The following is a 17,116-nucleotide window of genomic DNA, read 5'->3' on the forward strand; positions in this document are numbered from 1 at the left end:
CTTAATGTCATTTCCATTTTATTTACAAAAAGAGAAAACGATTATAAGAGAATCATGGTCGACCGCCAGTACTTTTTTTTTAGCAAACTCTTAAGAAATCGCGGTCCATAGAGGGTAATTTTTTTTAGGGGGGAGAAACGTTTTATTATTCACTAGAAGAAGCAGCAAAAGAATTATCCTCGGTGGACCGCCATTTCTTAAGACTCAACAAATAGAAGAGACGGTTACAAGAAAACTATGGTCAACAAGCAATTTTTTTTTGGCAAACTGTTAAAATAAAATTGCGGTCCATCGAGGGTAGCTATTTATTTTTAGCGATTCTTGGGCGGAGAAACGTTTCATTTTTTTTTAATTTTTAACAAAGATAATTGTTGAAGAGGACAACATATTAAATCGAGTTGATCTTAAGATATTGCCGTTGCATAAAAAGCCACAAAAATCCTTCATCCAAATTAAAGCAAAATAAAAAATAAAAGGTTTTTTCAGCTCCGGTCGAAAAACGGAGCTACTCGAGACCATGATTCCATGAGCCCTTTGTTTTCGAACGAGTCGAGTAGCTCATTGTAAAAATTTAGGAGCTGAGCTATTCGATTTGAAAATTTTTGTGAGCTGATTTACTCGAGCTGTTTTTTGAAATGGGAGAAAAAGGGCTCTACGAGTATACTCGTGCAGGGCTCTAATTGATAAACAACCGTAACAAGTATAAATAGAAACAAAAAATCAGAGTTTTTGAGCCATACCTCTGTTCCCAGATTTCCCGTCGTTTTTAGTGTTGTTTTGACCAACTGGTGGCTGGCAGCTTGTTAACTGCCTCAACGAACTCTGATGAGGATGTGGATCGGGGTGCAGCCAGTCATTTTTATGTTTAACTTTTTAAATGTTAATGCTGCGAGCCGAGTTTTAATGCATTTTAAGTTGCTGTTGCCGCCGGTTCGGTTGTCCAATGTCCGGTTGTCCGTTTGTCCGGTTGTCCGTTCGTCCGTTTGTCCGCTTGTCCGGTTCGCTTCAGTGGACATGCCATAAAAATTCGCCATGCTGCTGGCTACTCACAATTTTCCATGCACATTATCGGGCCAGGACTGGCTGATTTCCATTTTGGTGTGTTTTTTGCGCCACCACAGAGATTATTTAGCATTTTTCCCGCATCCGTCGCCGGCTCATACGATTTGTGGTTTGTTGATTTTTCTCATTCAACGCTCCATCGCTTTCAACCCAACTTCCCCTCGTTCGGCAACATAATCATTATGGTCGCGCTGCCATCGTCCAAGTTTCAGTCTTTTAGTTGGCAATTGGCGTTGCCGGGGCCATCACAGCGTATTTATTTTAACGTTAATGGCCAGTTGTCATATCGGGTGAGCAGACAGGCACCCCGCAGCCTCATCCCTCATCCCTCAGCCTCATCATCATCCTCCTCCTCTTCAGACCCTCCCCCCTTTTTTTCCGCAGCACGCGGCGATTACATTTTAAGTAGGTGTGTGAACATTTTCGTGTCAGTGGTTTTGGTTTTAATTTAAAGCTGTCAGGGATGCTGGAACGAGATTAACCAGGGTTGTGCGCTTTTTAGAAAAATTTTGTTTTTATTATTTTCAGAGTGTACTAATTTTATTCAGGGTTGTTAGGGTGCTTTGTGCCCAAATAATTAAAAATTAAATCAAAATCACACAAATTTGTTAGGGATTATAAAAGAAAACATAATACTGTTACCAAAATAATAAAAAAAACTTACCTAGTAAATATCTAAAGTAAGTAAAGTAAACATTCAAAAAGGCTCCACTATTCGTTTTAACTTTTGTTTAGGTAGCCTCTCATAAATTCAAAGTAAAATCAGTTCAATCTGCATAGTGTCCCAAGCAACGAAGTAAAAACCCGAAATGAAAACCAGCAGCAGCCAAAAAAGGTTCTGCAATTTCGACTGGGATCTCAGGTTGCAGTCAAAGGAGAGGAGTCTCTCCTCGTCCTTGATAGCCATTAACAATTTGGCAAACTGGAAAACAAAAAGAGAATGAATGAAGAAAAAAGGCAAGAAAACCAAACTTCATCATCTTGAGTACAGGACCAGAGCTTCATTATCATCCAGGTGATCATCATCGGGGACCATGATTATTATTATCGTACGCAGGCAACCAAGCATATGTGTTAACTTGAAGTTAAGTGGATTCGCTGGAGGATTCTCCTCCGCTTCTCCAGAACATCTTGCATTCATTCGCTTCCCTTTTCGTGTTGATAATTTAAATGAGTGAACTCCTGGGTCTGGATGGTTGGCCTGCTGGCTGGTTTGGATCCCCGACTTTCAGCTGGGACCGAGTCTCTTCCTTCGGTATCTCCACATTTTTATCTCTCTACCTTTTTTTTCGTGTGCTTGTTGTTCTCATGTTTCCTTCGTGTTGTATGTAAAATGCACAGAACTCGGCGGAGATGGAGAAGAAGGCCAAAGTTTGCCCGCAACACATCTTAAATTTTCACAAAATTGCTTTCTTTCGTTGGCTTTGTTCGGTTTTGGTTGGCTTTTTTGTGTGTTCGAGGAGTTTTGCTTGAATAACTTTGGCTGCCTTTCGTGGCAGGTGCTCCTCCTTTACCTCCACCTCCTCCTCCTCCTCTTTCTTTTCCAATTCGAGTTCCTCCTGTTGCTCAGTTTGTTGGCCATTAGGGCGGAACTGGCATGTCAACGCCTGATTGACGAAACAATGAATAAGTTGTGAATATTATGCAGCTGGCTCTGAGATTGAGGATGTGGAAAAAGCCAGCAGACTGTGATGCGTATGATGGGATAGTGTCTTGTAATTATAAAATGAAATAAAGGCAAGCTTTCCTGAAAGAAATACAATGTTGGTGCGATAAAGTTTCACAAAAAATAAAGTAAATAATTTATTAAAGTAGTTTTTGGTAAGATTTCTTGGGTAGGATAAATAATTAAAAATATTGAATGAATAAAAGACATATTAATCTTCTTTAAATATAAAATCAACCTTATCCTAAGTTTTCCTATGGCAATAAAGTAAAGTTCTTATTTATAGAGGCTTGACTGTGGTCTCGAAACCGAGGCAGGGCGAACCTAATGGAAAACTTTCAGGAGCCCAGAGCTGGCCAAGCTCCCTTTTGGCTGCCACACTTGTTAACGCCTTTGGACTCGGATAGCCGAGTCTGCCGTCTCCATTTACTGGCTGGAATTGCATTTGCTGCCAACGAAGTTTTCGAAGTCCCAGCTCGTCGTTGGCATGGTCGTCTGGTCTGCTCTGCTCTCGCCCGGCTTTAACTCTTTGCCTTCGTTGCCTCCTTTCCAACTTTACGTTTTGTCCCGCAATTTGCCATGGACATTGCTGCTGCTTGTCGTCTGTCGTCTGGCAGGCTTGAAGGTGCGAGTAATTGATAAAAAGCATGTTACATATATAATTTATTGAGCATTCAGCCGGCACTCTGGCATGATGCATGCTGAGATGTGGCGGACGCCTAATGGACGACAGTTGATAACAGCCTCGTTTATGCACGTACAGTTCCTCATCTGTGGGGCTCTTGAAAGTTTTGCTACCTCAAGTAGCTGCTCTTCAGGGTCTCGAACTCCGGATGCCACTGCACTTGTGGTTTCTTCACCTCCTGATTTGTATCCTCCTACTCCCGAGGTATATATTTATTTATTTATGTTCAATTTGGTTATGAATTCCATGCTGGAATGGTGAATTCACCAGCTCAGCTCTCTCCAGTTTGGCTGGAGGGGTGAGAAAGGGGTCATGACAAAAGCGGGCACATTGCTCCTTTCAATGCTATTTTAGTGCAGTTTTTTCTGCCTTCTGCTTTTGCACATTTAATTAAAAATTATTCATGAGCGAAATTAATTATGGAGCGTGGCAGAGAGAGAGAGCCAGCAGCACAGTGAAAAAAAATTGGGGAAAATTGGTGATAGAAAATGAGAGCCTCTAAAAAAGGGAAGATACATTTACCTATATGGTTCTCGATTATCCAATCGACCGCAAAGGACAAATTTGTTTATAAAGGCTTTAAAATTATTTCCTCTAAAGTTAATTCCTTTAAATAAAAGAACCCAATGATTTATTTGAAAGATAATTGTGTGCTAGTTTCCATTAGTTTGGAAGTTATTAAAATGGGAATTCGTAAGATATAAAACGATGATTTTATATTATAAGATATCAATTGGATATTATAAGCGGCATATCAATTCGATATGCCAGTTCCACTCATCTAACTTTAAGCGCTATCCTGCTCTACTTCTAATTAAGTAAATTAGTTATTCTCGCTTATCGAATTGATTCCGGCGTGTTCTTTTTTGTGTGTACTTTTAATAGTTTAAAATTCAGTTTAAAGTTTAGATGCCTCGTATCGTTTTGAAATGGGTCTACTAGAAGGTTTTATAAACTTTTGTTTAAAAACTTTGAGTTGTCAGAAAAAACGATTTTATGGATGTATCCATCATTAGTAATTCCCCGCAGTGTAACCCCACAATTCTGGGTGCACTCTGCCCTTAGCCAACAACAAGTACAACAATGAGTTCATGCAAAATGCGAGGAGCAACTACAACAACGTGAGCAGTGAGCAGTGGCATATCGTACGGATGGTTGACTAGATGCCAGGCAGCTTTCCTGGCAGCCAACTGGTGAACTGTTGTGCTATTCTACCTACCGCCTATTTAGCCGGGGCCCAGGCTCTTCAACACATTTAAATAGCTGCAACTTCCGTTGCAACTAGTGCGGCGAGGGGCCGAGACATCAGCTGCCACCCATTTCAGCGGCAGGACTCGAGTGTTGCCATTGCCGGGATGCGGATGGAGTGGCAGCATCCTGCTCCTGCCCCAGCGTAGTGCTCACTTAAAGTTTCCATGGTGCTGCAGCACCACCACCGCCTCCCCGAAGCTGCCCACTATCCACCGGATTCGCAGAGTTTCCCGAGATCCCGCCCCGCTCCAGTTGGCTAACAATAACAGCACTTGCACTCATTTAGCATTTAAGTGCAGTTGTTGCTGCCAGTGGTGGAGCGCCTTCACCTGGACCACGGGGGTCGCCATGTGCCGTGGCGTTCAAATTGTCGACTCGGTCAACCGAATTATGCCATTTTGCCACAAGCCTTGGGTGGGGAAATGGCAACCAACTAACCCAAACCCAAACCCAGTGCCAATCGTCAAGCTCCGCATCATTCACATGCGCATCCGTTGCCCATTTCTATACCCTCGGCAGCTGCTCCTGCTTTTCCATTTCCCTCAACTCCTGCTCCCACTGGAGCCAACCTCTTGTCCCGATCCGAACCGAACCAACCCGACCCCAGTTGTATACATTAATAATTAAAATATTTTCCCAAGTTTGAATGAAGTGCAGGCAGGAGGAATCAACGGGTTAGGCCACGGTTCCATCTCCGCTGGCTTCGTCTGCATTTCAATTTCGGTCGAGTGTGTGTGACTACACTGCAAGGAAAAATATATCTAAAGAAATCGGATTACATTTCTATTCAGAATCCTCTTTAAAGCTCTGGAGACTTGGGATTTCTACGGATTCTTTGGCACTTAAGATCAAAATAACTTCGTAGTGTGCTTGTAAGCCAATAAATCTTAAGGAATTTTCCATTTATCTGGCTACAAGAAGATTACAAAATCAGAAAATACGATTATTTCCTGTTGGAAACTTTTTTCTATTTATTTTTTTTTTCCTTTTTTTTTGTGGTGTGCAGGAAAACGAGATGGTTGTTTGGGGGACTTCTCTCCTTGGCTGCGGTACTCGACTTGATGAGCATGTCTGGTGATGTTGTTTTTGTTGCTGCCCCTGTTGATGTTGTTTTTGTTTTTGTTTTCGTTGGTAATGATGTTGATTTCTTAACGCTTCACTGCCGTCTGCGGAGGAGCATAAAAAATGTGAATAATATACAAGGATTTGCAGTTAAGTGCTGTTGGTCCATCCACCCAAACAGCAACGTCATCTAGCCGTATTCCCATTGTCAGCAGCCCCTGGATTACGGTGCACAATACTTCCGAACATATTGTGGATATAGGATTCCAGCATTAGCACTATTATCGAACGATCCCAGAGAACAGCTAGGCAAACATTAATCGGCACGCATATGGATATCTGTATGTAGTATGTAAATATTCTTGAATTTGCACACTTGGCACATAAATCCTGTTGCTGCACCCGGGGCCAACTACCAGGTGATGGGGGGTTCTGCGAAAAAAGGGGAATAAAAAAAGGGGCGGGATGCGGAAAAGTGGGCGTGTGCACGCTTGATGGCGTATGAGCAGGCAACCAAGCAAGCAACCAACCCACTTTGCGAAATGTCACCATTTTTGTTTCCGTTCCCCTGCCATCTCTCCCAACCCCCCGAAAGCCCACGATGCTTGATGGATTACTCGAGAGTCGGCTGCTCCTCCGCCTGGTTGCATAAATATTGCAAATGCCTGACGCGCTGACAGTTTGGGGATCGGGGGATAGGGATTACATTCCGCACAGCTCCTGTTGCCTTGTGGGTCAACATTTTGCAACTGAAAGTGGATTTCTCTTCAAAATAGTCTACAAGAAAAGCTCGAGTTCCGTGAGTATCAAAAGACGGAATGGGGTATATTTCAGATAATATGTATAAACATTCTTCAAGGAATTCTTACAAATCCGTTATATTAGGGGCTTTATAGGTAAGGATTTTAATATTTAATTGTCCGTAAAAGTAACCCAAAGTTCCCAGCTTCCAGTCGTAAACGTCTTGTGATATGGAATATTAATTCTATTGCAAAATACTACATTTCAGGGTTTAAGATAGGTTTGATTATATAAATTTATTTGAATAATCTAATAATATTTTCAAATAACTTAAAATTATGTAAAAAATGCAAAAATCCAGTGCACTTAGATGAAATTAAATTAATATTTTAAAACAAGCTCCGCAGCTTTCAAGCGCTCAGTATACCTATCAGGGTATTTCCATTGGCAGTGCAGTAGACAACCAGCTGAAATTTGTTCCACCTGGTGCGCCTCCATGCGCTTATTCATACGCAATTAGATCAGCGCAGCAGCGAACAGCAGCTTGCAGCTTGGAGTGGAGCACCCGCCCACCCACATATGTACTCATGCTCATACTCAAACTTAAGCGCAGGCACATGCACATAAATGGTAAACAAAGAGCTGCCTGGGCGTAGTGGCGATTGCATTTACCATTTGCTACGGCAACAATTCCGGCTCTGCCATATTGTTAACCACTCGAGCCGGCGAACCTGGTTGCTTATTTAATTCTTGATGGCTGCGGCACCCAGCTGCCACCTCCTGTGGCCTTTTGAATATTGCATTTGTTAATTAGAAGTTTCCCAGACCCTTAACTTAACTAATAACTTTAGATACTTTAAGCTGGAAGTTCTTTAAAAATTCTATATTTCACCTACACCAAAAAAAAACATGGTGGTATCAAATCGATATGCGCACGGTAAATTTCTGGTACTTATAGTGTTTTTTTGTATTAGTTCGACTTATATTACGTTTAAATTCCATTTGCATTTGTTAATTAGAAGTTTTCCAGCTCCTTAACTTAACCATAAACTTTAGCTTCTTTAAGCTAGAAGTTGTTTAAAAATTATAAATTTTATCTACACAAAAAGATATAACAAGGCGGTATCAAATCGAACTGACCTTCCTATAGGATTTGGTTTACCTTTTGAGCTTATCAAGTCAATATTTATATCAAATCGATATGCGCATGGTAAATTTCTGGTGTTCCAAATACGAACTGACCTTCCCAGAGCATTTGGTTTACTTTTCGAGCTTATCAAGTCAAAATTGATACGACATAACATCAAATTGATCATCATTTCATATCAGTTTTTTTTTTTTTAGTATATAGCTATGCTAATATTATGTTTAAATTCCATTTACTTGCAGTTCACATGCCCAGCTCCTCATCTCTGATAGCCAGCCCGCCCGCCAGTGCGTTCGTGAACACGCCGGCCACCCTGCTCTTCACCACGCGCCACGACATCCAGGTGGCGAACATCACGAGGCCCACGGGCGGACCTCAGATCGATGTGATCGTCAGGGATCTGGCCGAGGCGATGGCCATCGATTTCTACTACGCCAAGAACCTGGTCTGCTGGACGGATTCCGGCCGGGAGATCATCGAGTGCGCCCACACCAACTCCTCGGCCCTGCAGCCGCTTTTGCGGGCGCCGAAGCAAACTGTGATATCCACGGGTCTCGATAAGCCCGAGGGTCTGGCCATCGACTGGTATACGGACAAAATCTACTGGACGGACGGCGAGAAGAACCGGATTGAGGTGGCCACGCTGGATGGTCGCTACCAGAAGGTGCTCTTCTGGACGGATCTCGATCAGCCGCGTGCGGTGGCCGTGGTTCCCGCTCGCAAGCTGCTCATCTGGACGGATTGGGGCGAGTACCCGAAGATCGAGCGGGCCAGCATGGATGGCGATCCGCTGTCTCGCATGACGTTGGTCAAGGAGCATGTGTTCTGGCCCAATGGATTGGCCGTAGACCTGAAGAACGAACTGATTTACTGGACAGATGGCAAGCACCACTTCATCGATGTGATGCGGCTGGATGGAAGCAGTCGGCGGACGATAGTCAACAACCTGAAGTACCCCTTTAGTTTGACCTTTTTCGACGACCGTCTTTACTGGACGGACTGGCAGAGGGGATCGCTGAATGCGTTGGATCTGCAGACCCGTGAGCTAAAGGAGCTGATTGACACGCCCAAGGCGCCGAATTCTGTGCGAGCCTGGGATCCCTCGCTGCAGCCATACGAGGATAATCCGTGTGCCCACAACAATGGCAACTGCTCCCATCTCTGCCTGCTGGCCACGAATTCGCAAGGCTTTAGTTGTGCCTGTCCCACGGGCGTCAAGCTAATCTCCCCGAATATCTGTGCCAATGGATCGCAGGAAATGATGTTCATTGTGCAGAGAACGCAGATCAGTAAGATATCCCTGGACTCGCCCGATTACACCATATTCCCGCTCCCCTTGGGCAAGGTGAGGTATGCGATAGCCATCGATTACGATCCGGTGGAGGAGCATATCTATTGGTCCGATGTGGAGACGTATACGATCAAACGAGCTCATGCCGATGGCACGGGAGTCACGGACTTTGTGACCTCCGAGGTGCGTCATCCCGATGGCTTGGCGCTGGATTGGCTGGCTCGCAATCTGTACTGGACGGATACGGTGACGGATCGGATTGAGGTGTGTCGCCTGGATGGAACGGCCCGGAAGGTGCTGATCTACGAGCATCTGGAGGAGCCGAGAGCCATTGCGGTGGCCCCGTCGCTGGGCTGGATGTTCTGGAGCGATTGGAACGAGCGCAAGCCCAAGGTGGAGCGGGCATCGCTGGACGGATCGGAGCGTGTGGTTCTGGTCTCCGAGAACCTCGGTTGGCCCAACGGAATTGCCCTGGACATTGAGGCCAAGGCGATCTACTGGTGCGATGGCAAGACGGACAAAATCGAGGTGGCCAACATGGATGGCTCCGGGCGGCGCGTCGTGATTAGCGATAATCTGAAGCATCTGTTTGGCCTGAGCATCCTGGATGACTACTTGTATTGGACAGATTGGCAGCGTCGCTCCATTGACCGGGCCCACAAGATCACTGGAAATAATCGGATAGTGGTGGTGGATCAGTATCCGGATTTGATGGGACTCAAAGTGACTCGTTTGCGGGAAGTGCGCGGTCAGAATGCTTGTGCTGTGCGTAACGGAGGCTGCTCGCATCTCTGCCTGAATCGTCCCAGGGATTACGTGTGCCGCTGTGCCATCGACTACGAGTTGGCCAACGATAAGCGCACCTGTGTGGTGCCAGCTGCCTTTCTTCTGTTCTCCCGCCAAGAGCACATTGGTCGGATTTCCATTGAGTACAACGAGGGCAATCACAACGATGAAAGGATACCCTTCAAGGATGTGCGCGATGCCCATGCCCTGGATGTGTCTGTTTCGGAGCGGAGGATTTACTGGACGGATCAGAAGAGCAAGTGCATCTTTCGGGCCTTCCTGAATGGCTCCTATGTGCAGCGGATTGTGGACTCGGGTCTGATTGGACCCGATGGCATTGCCGTCGATTGGTTGGCCAATAATATCTACTGGTCGGATGCCGAGGCGCGGCGCATTGAAGTGGCTCGTTTGGACGGCAGCAGCCGGAGGGTGCTGCTCTGGAAGGGAGTGGAGGAGCCGCGATCTCTGGTGCTGGAGCCGCGACGCGGTTACATGTACTGGACGGAATCGCCGACGGACTCGATTCGCAGGGCGGCCATGGATGGAACCGAATTGCAGACAATCGTGGCGGGCGCTAATCATGCCGCCGGACTTACATTCGATCAGGAGACGAGGCGTCTGTACTGGGCCACCCAATCGCGACCGGCTAAAATCGAAAGCGCCGATTGGGACGGCAAGAAGCGGCAGATTCTGGTGGGCAGCGACATGGACGAGCCATATGCGGTGTCCTTGTACCAGGACTATGTGTACTGGAGCGACTGGAACACCGGCGACATTGAGCGCGTGCACAAGACGACGGGTCAGAATCGCAGCCTCGTTCACTCGGGCATGACGTACATCACCTCGCTACTGGTGTTCAACGATAAGCGACAGACTGGGCAGAATCCCTGCAAGGTGAATAATGGAGGCTGCTCGCATCTCTGTTTATCGCAACCCGGAAGGCGGGGAATGACCTGCGCCTGCCCCACCCACTACCAGTTGGCCAAGGACGGCGTCTCCTGCATCCCGCCCAAGAACTACATCATCTTCAGCCAGCGGAACAGCTTCGGAAGGTTGCTGCCGAACACCACAGATTGCCCGAATATTCCGCTGCCCGTGTCGGGCAAGAATATTCGTGCTGTGGACTATGATCCCATCTCTCATCACATTTATTGGGTAAGCTTTAGGGTCGGCTTGTTAGATACTAGAGCCCTGCATGAATGGATTCAATGAATTACTTTGAATTGTTTTCCTAAATGTAAATGAATCAATTTGGAATTTGAGTTTAATAGAATCAAATGAATGAATGAAAGGCAGAGGGCTTAGAATTAAATACACAAAAAATTCAAAGATTACTTAGCTTCATTCAAATAAATTAAAATGTTTCACACTAAACCTATCTGCACAATTTTGAAAGTAAAGCTATAATCAACAATTTTACAACTTTACGCTAATTTCTTTAAGTATATCGCAAGACAAGGCATATTTACCTATTACGGCAATTGAAATAATTTATGAAAGGAGTTTAATTAGATACATAACTTTAACTGTTTGATAAATTCCAGATTGAGGGCAGAAGTCATAGCATCAAGCGATCTCTGGCAAACGGAACCAAGGTTAGCTTGCTGGCAAATTCTGGGCAACCTTTTGACCTGGCCATCGATATCATTGGACGTCTGCTCTTCTGGACGTGCTCCCAATCCAATAGTATTAATGTAACTAGGTAAATATATGATTGAACTTGGAGTAAATACATTTTCTTTAAAAATACTTTCTTTCTCAAGCTTCCTGGGCGAATCCGTTGGCGTCATCGATACCGGGGATTCGGAAAAACCTCGAAATATTGCCGTGCACGCCATGAAGCGTCTGCTCTTTTGGACCGATGTGGGCAGTCATCAGGCCATCATACGTGCCCGCGTTGACGGGAATGAGCGCGTTGAGTTGGCCTACAAACTGGAGGGCGTCACTGCCTTGGCATTGGATCAGCAGTCCGATATGATTTACTATGCTCACGGCAAGCGGATTGATGCCATCGATATCAATGGAAAGAACAAGTGAGTTTAAAGTATTGAGGTTTTTTGTTCTTTCTAACTTGTTGTCTATTTTCCACTAGAAAAACCCTGGTTTCAATGCACATCTCGCAAGTGATCAATATCGCCGCTCTGGGTGGATTTGTCTACTGGCTGGATGACAAAACCGGTGTGGAACGCATCACTGTCACTGGCGAAAGGCGATCCGCTGAGCTGCAGCGCCTGCCACAGATCACCGACATCCGTGCCGTCTGGACGCCCGATCCGAAGGTGCTGCGCAACCACACCTGCCTGCACAGCCGCACCAAGTGCTCCCACATCTGCATAGCCAGCGGCGAGGGAATGGCTCGCACCCGCGACGTCTGCTCCTGCCCCAAGCATCTAATGCTGCTGGAGGACAAGGAGAACTGCGGCGCCTTTCCCGCCTGCGGACCCGATCACTTTACGTGCGCAGCTCCCGTATCGGGAATCAGTGACGTGAACAAGGACTGCATACCGGCCTCCTGGCGTTGCGATGGACAGAAGGACTGTCCGGACAAGTCGGACGAGGTGGGCTGTCCCACCTGCCGGGCGGATCAGTTTAGCTGCCAGTCGGGAGAGTGCATCGACAAGTCGCTGGTCTGCGATGGCACCACCAACTGTGCCAATGGTCATGATGAAGCCGACTGTTGTAAGCGGCCAGGGGAGTTTCAGTGTCCCATCAATAAGGTGAGTTTGTTTAACCAGAAAAAGGTGAACTTTTATAACTCGGTTATAATTCTTATAGCTCTGCATCTCCGCCGCCCTGCTCTGCGATGGCTGGGAGAACTGCGCTGATGGAGCCGATGAATCCTCAGACATTTGCATGCAGCGTCGCATGGCGCCCGCCACGGACAAGCGCGCATTTATGATACTGATTGGAGCCACCATGATTACCATCTTCTCGATTGTCTATCTGTTGCAGTTCTGTCGCACGCGGATTGGCAAGAGTCGAACGGAGCCAAAGGATGATCAGGCCACGGATCCATTGTCACCCTCAACGCTGAGTAAATCCCAAAGGGTGTCAAAGATTGCCTCCGTGGCGGATGCCGTTCGCATGTCCACGCTCAATTCGCGCAACAGCATGAACTCCTACGATCGCAATCACATCACTGGCGCCTCGAGTTCAACAACGAATGGCAGCAGCATGGTGGCATATCCCATTAATCCGCCACCCTCGCCGGCGACCAGATCGAGACGTCCGTACAGGCACTACAAGATCATCAACCAGCCACCGCCACCAACGCCCTGCTCCACGGACATTTGTGATGAGTCCGACTCGAATTACACGAGCAAATCGAACAGCAATAACAGCAATGGAGGGGCCACTAAGCATTCTTCCAGCTCGGCGGCCGCCTGCCTGCAATACGGCTACGATAGTGAGCCGTATCCGCCGCCGCCGACACCGCGCTCGCACTACCACAGCGACGTTCGCATTGTGCCGGAGTCCTCCTGCCCGCCATCGCCGTCGTCACGGAGCTCCACGTACTTTTCGCCGCTTCCGCCCCCGCCATCGCCCGTTCAGTCGCCCAGTCGGGGTTTCACGTAACATTTTGAGATTTACATGTAAGGCGAAAGAAAGAGGAACATATCATTTCTTTGCAGAGCTTTTTGTTCTATCAATTTTATTACTTTCTACCACTGATTTGTAAATATGTATGTGTGTGTTTAATTGGTCATTTAAGGCTTTAACTAATTTTAATCATAGCTTAGAGAGAGCGTCCATGCCTGGAGGACTTATTCGATCTCGTTAAGTTTCATTTTGCCAGATAGCCCGAAGTAGATTGCACTACAATTTGCATTGCAACCGTTGCGCAACAATAGACTGCAGATTTTTGTAAGCGAAATGCAATTATTAGCAATTACCTTAGCTCTAAACAATGTAATATTTAATAAGCGAGTCTTTTGAAATTCCGTGTGCCAAATTTTCCGAAACCTGACAGAAAATTCACAATTAATTTAAACCCAACTACGCAGTTTTGATTTAAATGCATTTAACACCTAGATTTAGCTTAATATTTAGTTCTAAAGTGTAAATAGTTAATTCTATTATGAAAGCAATATTGACGAATGTGCGACTAATTCAACTGTCTTCTTAATTGTTATAAACACCAAAAAGTGCCTCAGTAATACGTGTGTTTTTTGTTTATTCTTAAATTCTCCTATATCATTTATTCATAGATAATACAAATGAATAGTTAGTTATTCATACATAGTAGGTTTTTGCAATACAAAAAATGAGGTAAAAATCATATTTATAGTTAATTTTAGAGAACTTAATATGTAACAACAAATATTTTTAAATGTAAAATGCAGTATTTTTAACAAAATTAAATATTGACTTTTATTTATGGAGTTCTGAATAATCAGTTAAGTCTACCCATTCATAGATGGCGCCACAGAAAGGAAAGGTTAGTATCAGGTAAAGTAAAATATATGTATTATACAGCTAATATCTACATCGATTCAAGTTCCATTTTGATAAACTACAAAATCCCTTCTCCAAAATCAAAAGACATGAATCTACATAAATGGTAGTTTATTATAAAAATCACAACGGTAGAAATAAATACTATTTAACAAAATGGAATGTTGTCGGTAAACAAAATAACACAGTGCTGCGTATGTAATTGGTATGTACATATACACGAACGTTATGAATTGACTACAGACTAGAATACAAATATGATTTATTGCACTGGGTATTTTTAAGTTGGTTTCATGCCGAACCAGCTCATTTTCCAATTCAGAGTGTCATGCAGCAGCTTTTCCTCCTCCGATGTCAGTTGGAGTAAAGTGGAAACGGCACGGACCAGATGACGTGCTTCCACCTAAGGGAATTAGCATGAATTTGGGGATAATTGAGCAGTAAATGGATAAAATAACATACCTCGCGGCTGGTCAAGAACTTCACGATGACATGTTTCAAATATTGAAAGTTAACCTCATCCATTATGATGCAATTGCCCTTGTCGCCGGATGTAAATGCCTCCGGCGATGAGCTTGAGATTCTGTGGCCAGGGATCGTTGTCGGATGAGATTCGGTATCCGTGGATATCTGCGCACTACGGAATTCCTTTTGCACTGTTTTCTTCAGGTCAACCAATCGCTGATTCAAGGTTTTTATTGTCTAGAACATAGAGTGGTTAGTTATGATAGATGTAATAGTTAATAGCCTCTTATCTCACCTTATTTTTCTCGATTATTTCCAACTGAACTCCCTCGAATTCGGTCAACTTTTGAGCATTATCTTGGGCTGTGCTGCTGACCTGTTGCAGCGTTTGTCGTGCCTCAGTTATATCCCTCTCCAGTTGATTATTCCTGTCCTGCAGATCGGTGGCTTCGCTGCGCTCCAAGCGCAACTGCTGCCGTAAAATGTCCTCGCTCTGGGCGATCTCCGCATTGCGAAGTATTGCAGTCATTTTCTCCTCTCGCTCGATTTCCAGCTGCATGATGGTTTCGTCCAGCTGCTCCTGCCTGTCAGTCGCTTGGGTGCGCAGCTTTTGGGCCACCTGCTCGGCATTCGAGGCGTACTCGGTGAACCTGTCATCGGCCGCCGTGAGACGAGTCTTGAGATCTTTTACCTCTGCTTCCAGATTTTGCTGAGAACATTCGGTTTATTGGTTTACAAAGTCTCCATCAAGCGGAATAGGATATTGAACGTAAATAGATATGCGTGCATTGTTCAAGGAAGAAGGTTACCAATCAGTTTGCCAACGATTAAAAATCAGTTTAATACGGAAAGGAAAACATGTACAATCGAAAACTACATAATAGGTGTGGTCGCCCAAAAAGTGGTGTTAAGTTAAACCTGAACTTAAGTGTTATGGTTAGTACAGCATTGTAGGGTTTGTTAGTGTTACAAGTCCCAATGGAAATCGTCGGCATCGGGAGGCATACTCACAGATTTGTTGCGCTCAAAGAGGATCTGCTGCTCGTTCTCCTCCCGGCATTCTTTTAGTGCCACACTCAGCTCGTCGATTTCCTCCTCCAGCAGCTTGACCTGGAATTGCATGGTGTTAACGAAAGTATTGGTAGATTGTAGACCAACCCACCTTATCGTCCCGCTGCTTGACTTCATCCCTGGCCTTCTCCAGTTCGAACGAGACCTGCTTGCGGCTTTCGATGGCATCATCGCGGGATTTGAGGGCCTTTCGCTTCTCGGTAGTTTCCTCAGCCACTTGCTTTGATAATCGACTGACTTGCGTTTCGAGCGCCAGGTTCTGGCCACTCCAGGATCCCTTGATGTCCGACAGCTGCAGATGGGCCTCTTCCAGGTGCTGCTCCAGCAGCTTGTGTTCCCGGATGAGGGCCTGCACTTGCTGCTCCGAGTTCAGCTTGCCCAGTGACTCCAGGCGCGACTCCTCCACGATCTTCATGCGCTTCTTCAGGTGCCGGTTCTCCTCCTGCACCGCCGCCAGTGTGGTGGTCAGCAGGTTCTTCTCCTGCTGCGTGGAGTGCCGCAACTGCTCCAGTTCGTCACGCAGATCCTCGGCCACGGATTCGATGGGACGCAGGCGCTCCAGCTCCTCGCTCAGGGACTCGATTTGCTGGCTCTGCTGGCGCATGTGGCCCATGCGATCCACCGCTTCCTGCTCCCGGAAGCTGAGCAGATTCTTCAGCTTGTCAATCTCGACCTGCTGCAGATTCTGGATCTTCTCCTGCTCCTCGCAGTACATGTCCTTCTGCGTCTGGGCCACGCGCACGCTCTCCAGCAGGATCTCGTTGGTCTTGTCCACGCGGGTCTTCTCCTCCTGCAGCTGCTGCAATCCCTGGGTGACGGTGGACAGCTTGGTGGTGAGCTCGTTGCATTGACTCCGCAGCTGGCACAGTTGTTCCGACTGCAAAGGGGAACAGAAGTTTTTACCTGTGTATACACAAATAGACTGTTTTTTTTTTCGCTCACCTCATTGTAGAATACGCCACCGCCCACATCATCAGCCGAGTTGGAATTAATGCTCACGCGGCGGCTACGTAGCCGGTAGTTGTTGTTGTTGTTGCTGGGATAACGCTGACTGGCCGAGTGGACCACATCCTCGCCAGTTTCCTCCTTGATTTTGTTTTTCAGTGTGGCAAACATTGTTGCTGCTTTCGAGGTGGAGCTTTTCTACTGCAGTTTATTTTCTTTTCTCCCTGTTTGCTGCCCCCCGACTGAAGTTGGTCTGGTTTTGATTCGGGGCTGACGAAACGTGCCCGCGGAGCGTTTATAGCATGGTGTTATATCTGTGGCCGCCGTGTTCTAGTTGCTTATCAGGCAAATGCTAATTTCCGTAAACCGTCGATGTTGTTTACCATCGATAAGAATCGAATCGACTTTCCAGAAATGGAAATCGACAGATAGGGCTGCCACCCCGCGGTGACACCTTTTTCCTGACATGTGGCAAGGCCGAGCCGAGCT

General features: G+C 46.0%; 2 protein-coding genes across 4 annotated transcripts in view; one reads left to right on the forward strand and one right to left on the reverse strand.

The window, feature by feature from the left end:
• Positions 1-14,055, forward strand: part of arr (low-density lipoprotein receptor-related protein 6) — a 34,932-nt gene extending 20,877 nt beyond the window's left edge. For 2 of the 3 annotated variants that reach the window (XM_017145535.3, XM_070212213.1), the window contains exons 3-7: positions 7,857-10,846; positions 11,236-11,393; positions 11,455-11,724; positions 11,784-12,408; positions 12,467-14,055. In XM_017145535.3, coding sequence (XP_017001024.3) covers positions 7,857-10,846; positions 11,236-11,393; positions 11,455-11,724; positions 11,784-12,408; positions 12,467-13,267 — 4,844 coding nt within the window. In that variant the 3' untranslated portion in view covers positions 13,268-14,055. The remainder of the gene's footprint in view (positions 1-7,856; positions 10,847-11,235; positions 11,394-11,454; positions 11,725-11,783; positions 12,409-12,466) is intronic. The other variant, XR_011417754.1, reaches the window with a different exon arrangement.
• Positions 14,056-14,240: 185 nt separating this feature from the next.
• On the reverse strand, positions 14,241-17,013 carry Golgin97 (Golgin 97). The gene is made up of 6 exons (XM_017145542.3): positions 16,625-17,013; positions 15,774-16,559; positions 15,623-15,721; positions 14,907-15,320; positions 14,609-14,848; positions 14,241-14,549 (listed from the first exon to the last, which is right to left on the reverse strand). The coding sequence occupies exons 1-6, from the start codon at positions 16,796-16,798 to the stop codon at positions 14,427-14,429; spliced, it is 1,836 nt and encodes a 611-aa protein (XP_017001031.3). The 5' UTR covers positions 16,799-17,013; the 3' UTR covers positions 14,241-14,426.
• Between the last annotated feature and the right edge of the window lie 103 nt (positions 17,014-17,116).

The sequence above is a fragment of the Drosophila takahashii genome, chromosome 2R (genome assembly GCF_030179915.1).
Source record: "Drosophila takahashii strain IR98-3 E-12201 chromosome 2R, DtakHiC1v2, whole genome shotgun sequence".
Classification (NCBI taxonomy): domain Eukaryota; kingdom Metazoa; phylum Arthropoda; class Insecta; order Diptera; family Drosophilidae; genus Drosophila; species Drosophila takahashii.

Bases quoted from the DNA above. Each gene is read 5' to 3' on its own strand.
- Golgin97 (XM_017145542.3), bottom strand. From the start codon at position 16,798: ATGTTTGCCACACTGAAAAACAAAATCAAGGAGGAAACTGGCGAGGAT. The intron at 15,321-15,622 runs GTGAGTATGCCT...GAATGTTCTCAG, and splicing joins TCTTTGAGCGCAACAAATCT to CAAAATCTGGAAGCAGAGGT. The intron at 14,849-14,906 runs GTGAGATAAGAG...TCTATGTTCTAG, and splicing joins AAATAATCGAGAAAAATAAG to ACAATAAAAACCTTGAATCA.